General features: G+C 39.5%; 1 protein-coding gene across 1 annotated transcript; it reads left to right on the plus strand.

Annotated features, from left to right (window-relative positions):
• Window positions 1-1,415: 1,415 nt before the first annotated feature.
• On the plus strand, window positions 1,416-2,442 carry LOC100441097 (olfactory receptor 4C13). Its single transcript, XM_009246371.3, has one exon. The coding sequence runs from the start codon at window positions 1,554-1,556 to the stop codon at window positions 2,379-2,381; it is 828 nt and encodes a 275-aa protein (XP_009244646.2). The 5' UTR covers window positions 1,416-1,553; the 3' UTR covers window positions 2,382-2,442.
• Window positions 2,443-5,671: the final 3,229 nt, after the last annotated feature.

The raw sequence follows: 5,671 nt of genomic DNA on the forward strand, positions 1-5,671 counted from the left end.
AAAACGAGGATTCTGATCTGGTCTTTCTGATTCTCAAACTAACACACTTAACTATTGTGATAATGGTTTTTAACACTTTGCAGAAGATTCTGGCTAGGGTCCCATGCTTTGGAAGGGGATTGAGAAGGAATGGATAGTGCTGAGGGAGAGGCTAAGCAAAAACAGCCCTTCAGTGAATGTAATACCACATTTTTCTTAATATTTAGAAGTTTCAATATATCATTATGTGTGTGCGTGTGTCTGCTGATGAAGTTACTTCATATAAACTTGTCTCTGAAGTAGTATTAAAGTAATTATAAAAATTATGGCCATATCAAAGGGAAATTACAAGTTCAACATTGTTTATTTTAACAATATAAGACATGAGTTAAGACTTCGGAGGGAAAAAATTAACAGGCATAATCTGAAACTTAATATTGGGTCCAGCCTTGATTACCTGCTCGATCTTGGGAGGAACCTTAATTTCTATGTGCTTCTATTTCCTAATGTGTAAAATAAGTATAAAAAGACAATAGTAACTAATACATAGGTTTTCACTGAGGATTCAATAAGCAAATGTCTGTAAAAGCACTTGAAACATGCTGTGTTCAGTAAATATTAGTTAATATTAACACTGTAACTACTAATATTAGTCACTGAGATTGTGTCCTCATCTGTAAAATTGATAAAATGAGATCATGTGTGCAAAGCATATTCTACAGTGTCATGCTCATAGCAATTATTCAAAGGTGTATATTATTAGCTATTATAAAGTTAATAGGACTTAGACAATAGATTATGAATTCTTCTATAGTAGCTCTTAAATTCTTTCTTTACATTTTCATCACAAATTCACTGTTATTCTTATGTCAACTACTCTAAATAGTCTGCTAACTAAGTTCCATTATCTGGCTTCCAGCTCCTTACTGGATCTCAGCCCATGTCATAAAAAACACACAAAGCCCTTCACTAGAGAAATATCCCAAGAATCCCCCTTCTTCAGATTCCTCTTTATCATTTCACTCATATTGTGCATAACATTTCATATTTCATTATTTTCTAAAAAAAAAAAAGAGAGAGAGACAAAGAGCAAATTTTGAGTTTTGCATTCATGTGCTTTACATCTATATTCTATAATCTTTTCAGGCTTAGTTGCCACTATGTGTGCATCATTCAACTTTTAGTTGTTTCAGATGATTAAGTGTTCACAGATGGTCTCCTGCCTGTGTGCTACAAAAGTTTCTCATGTCAAAACTCAGCACAGTTTTCACCAGGGAGGCAATTTGAGTAAACCTCCAAAACCCAAAACTTTTTTCCTGTCTCAGGAAAAATCCTCAAATCACAACCCAGTAGAATCCAAGAATTTATTATATTACATATTACAGTGGAGAAGTTTAACAAATTTAAAGATGTATTAATAAAAATTGTTTTCTCTTCAGGTAATGTAATTAACCACCATTTGAAATACATGGTGAATAGAAACAATGTGACAGAGTTTATTCTATTGGGGCTTACAGAGAATCCAAAACTGCAGAAAATCATATTTGTTGTGTTTTGTCATCTACATCACCACCATGATAGGAAATGTGCTCATTGTGGTCACCATCACTGCCAGCCCATCATTGAGGTCCCCCATGTATTTTTTCCTGGCCTATCTGTCCTTTATTGATGCCTGCTATTCCTCTGTCAATGCCCCTAAGCTGATCACAGATTCACTCTATGAAAACAAGACTATCTTACTCAATGGATGTATGACTCAAGTCTTTGGAGAATATTTTTTCGGAGGTGTTGAGCTCATCCTACTTACTGTAATGGCCTATGACTGCTATGTGGTCATCTGCAAGCCCTTGCACTATACCACCATCATGAAGCAGTGTGTGTGTAGCCTGCTAGTGGAAGTGTCATGGGTAGGAGGCTTTCTTCATGCAACCATACAGATCCCCTTCATCTTCCAATTACCTTTCTGTGGTCCTAATGTCATAGATCACTTTACATGTGAGCTCAACCCTTTGCTCAATCTTGCCTGCACTAATACCCACGTTCTAGGACTCTTCATTGCTGCCAACAGTGGGTTCATATGCCTGTTAAACTTTCTCTTGCTCCTGGTTTCCTATGTGGTCATACTGTACTCCTTAAGGACCCACAGCTTAGAGGCAAGGTGCAAAGCACTCTCCACCTGTGTCTCCCACATCACAGTGGTCATCTTATTCTTTATACTCTGCAAATTTGTGTACATGAGACCTCCAGCTACTTTACCTGTTGATAAAGCAGTTGCTGTAGTCTACACTATGATAACTCCTATGTTAAACCCCATAGTCTACACCTTCAGGAATGCTCAGATGAAAAATGCCATTAGGAAATTGTGTAGTAGGAAAGCTATTTCAAGTGTCAAACAAATGTGACTGGACCCCAACATGATTCAACTGAGGCAATGGTCAAAAGGACATTTTGGGTAATGTCAGCAAGGAATACTTATTGGATAAATAAAATAATTAACCACTGTGATCCATAGATTATAAATTGAGGGGGGTCAAAATGGATTCAAGAAAAAGGAGAAAACCTAACCATGTATCATTCTCACAAACTGGGAAAATTCTAACGATTTGGGGCTTACTTTCACTAGCTTCATTCATATGTATGAAACTCATAGGCCTTCCTTCAAATAAATGTAAAATAAGTAATAAAATAAATATATCTATATAAGTAATAATGTCCATAACAAACTGAGGGAGGCATTATTCTTATCCCCATTTACCAAAGAGGAAACTGAGAGAAGGGGACAGTGTCAAAATAGAAATATAAAATAGACAGTAACCAGAATCTCACTGATCTCCCAAACCATATGCTTAACTACCATGACACCCTTCCAGAAAGATCAGATCATTATAACAGCTATCATTTATTGAGACAAGGACTATGCTGGACATATTGTATATGTTAGTTCATTAAAAATATAGCTTTTTCATTAATAACTGTTTCATTTTTATATATCAAAATTAAGGGCCTTTGTTTTCTGAAATATTATGCTATCTAACTACTTCAGGGCTATAAAAGCAAAGAACTATTTAGCATCTGATGGGTAAAGGAAGAAGTTTATACGATGATTCCAAATGTCCTTGTAAGCTTCAGAACCATTTTGTATTACTCATGTTACGATTTTTATCCTGATAATCGAACAGAAAGAGTGATGGTTCAAATAAAGATGTTTTGATATCAAGGAGAAGTTTCTATTTATTAAGTACACAGTTATACACCATAAAGCACTTACTCAATAGATAACAATAGTTCCTACAAGGTACTATGTCTGGTATACCATAAACAGAATCAATGAATAAAAGCATTAATGAAAATGAATAAAATTCCAATTCTGTGAAGAAAGTCATTGGTAGCTTGATGGGGAAGGCATTGAACCTCTAAATTACCTTGGACAGTATGGCCATTTTCACGATATTTGTTCTTCCTACCCATGAGCATGGAATGTTCTTCCATTTGTTTGTGTCCTCTTTTAATTCATTGAGCAGTGGTTTATAGTTCTCCTTGAAGAGGTCCTTCATGTCCCTTGTAAGTTGGATTCCTAAGTATTTTATTCTCTTTGAAGCAATTGTGAATGGATGTTCACTCATGATTTGGCTCTCTGTTTCTCTGTAATTGGTGTATAAGAATGCTAGTGAGGGAGAAGCCAAGATGGCCGAATAGGAAAACCTTCGATCTACAGCCCCCAGCGTGAGCAATGCAGAAGACGGGTGATTTCTGCATTTCCATCTGAGGTACCATATTCATCTCACAAGGGAGTGCCAGAGAGTGGGCGCAGGTCAGTGGGTGAGTCCACCATGAGCCAGCCAAAGCAGGGGCGAAGAATTCCCTCACTCGCGAAGCACAAGGGGTCAGGGAGTTCCCTTTCCAGAGGTGACAGACGGCACCTGAAAAATCGGGCCACTCCTACCCGAATACTGTACCTTTCTGACAGGCTTAGAAAATGGTGCACAAGGAGATTAAAGCCCGCACCTGGCTCAGAGCGTCCTACACCCACAGAGTCTCGCTGATTGATAGCACAGCAGTCTGGGATCAAACAGCAAGGCTGCAGCGAGGCTTGGGGAGGGGAACCCGCCATTGCCCAGGCTTGCTTAGGTAAACAAAGCAGCCAGGAAGCTTGAAATGGGTGCAGCCTGCCTGCCTCTGTAGGCTCCACTTCTGAGGGCAGGGCACAGACAAACAAAAAGACAGCAGTAACCTCTGCAGACTTAAATGCCCCTGTCTGACAGCTTTCAGGAGAACAGTGGTTCTCCCAGCATGCAGCTGGAGATCTGAGAACGGGCACACTGCCTCCTCAAGTGGATCCCTGACCCCTGAACACTGAGCAGCCTAACTGGGAGGCACCCCCCAGCAGGGGCAGACTGATATGTCACACGGCCGGCCGGGTAATCCAACAGACCTGCAGCAGAGGGTCCTGTCTGTTAGAAGGAAAACTAACAAACAGAAAGGACATCCACACCAAAAACCCATCTGTACATCACCATCACCAAAGACCAAAAGTAGATAAAACCACAAAGATGGGGAAAAAACAGAGCAGAAAAGCTGGAAACTCTAAAAAGCAGAGTGCCTCTCCTCCTCCAAAGGAACACAGTTCCTCACCAGCAACGGAACAAAGATGGATGGAGAATGACTTTAACAAACTGAGAGAAGAAGGCTTCAGACGAACAAACTACCCCGAGCTACAGGAGGATATTCAAACCCAAGGCAAAGAAGTTGAAAACCCTGAAAAAAATTTAGAAGAATGTATAACTAGAATAACCAATAGAGAGAAGTGTTTAAAGGAGCTGATGGAGCTGAAAACCAAGGCTTGAGAACTACGTGAAGAATGCAGAAGCCTCAGGAGCTGATGCGATCAAATGGAAGAACGGGTATCAGCCCTGGAAGATGAAATGAATGAAATGAAGCGAGAAGGGAAGTTTAGAGAAAAAAGAATAAAAAGAAATGAGCAAAGCCTCCAAGAAATGTGGGACTATGTGAAAAGACCAAATCTACGTCTGATTGGTGTACCTGAAAGTCACGGGGAGAATGGAACCAACTTGGAAAACACTCTGCAGGATATTATCCAGGAGAACTTCCCCAATCTAGCAAGGCAGGCCAACATTCAGATTCAGGAAATACAGAGAACACCACAAAGACACTCCTCGAGAAGAGCAACTCCAAGACACATAATTGTCAGATTCACCAAAGTTGAAATGAAGGAAAAAATGTTAAGGGCAGCCAGAGAGAAAGATCGGGTTACCCTCAAAGGGAAGCACATCAGACTAACAGCGGGTTTCTCGGCAGAAACCCTACAAGCCAGAAGAGAGTGGGGGCCAATATTCAACATTCTTAAAGAAAAGAATTTTCAACCCAGAATTTCATATCCAGCCAAACTAAGCTTCATAAGTGAAGGAGAAATAAAATACGTTACAGGCAAGTAAATGCTGAGAGATTTTGTCACCACCAGGCCAGCCCTAAAAGAGCTCTTGAAGCAAGCGCTAAACATGGAAAGGCACAACTGGTACCAGCCACTGCAAAATCATGCCAAAATGTAAAGACCATTGAGACTAGGAAGAAACTGCATCAACTAACGAGCAAAATAACCAGCTAACATCATAATGACAGGATCAAATTCACACATAACAATATTCACTTTAAATGTAAATGGACTAAATGCTCC

This window comes from Pongo abelii, chromosome 9 (genome assembly GCF_028885655.2).
Source record: "Pongo abelii isolate AG06213 chromosome 9, NHGRI_mPonAbe1-v2.0_pri, whole genome shotgun sequence".
NCBI lineage: Eukaryota > Metazoa > Chordata > Mammalia > Primates > Hominidae > Pongo > Pongo abelii.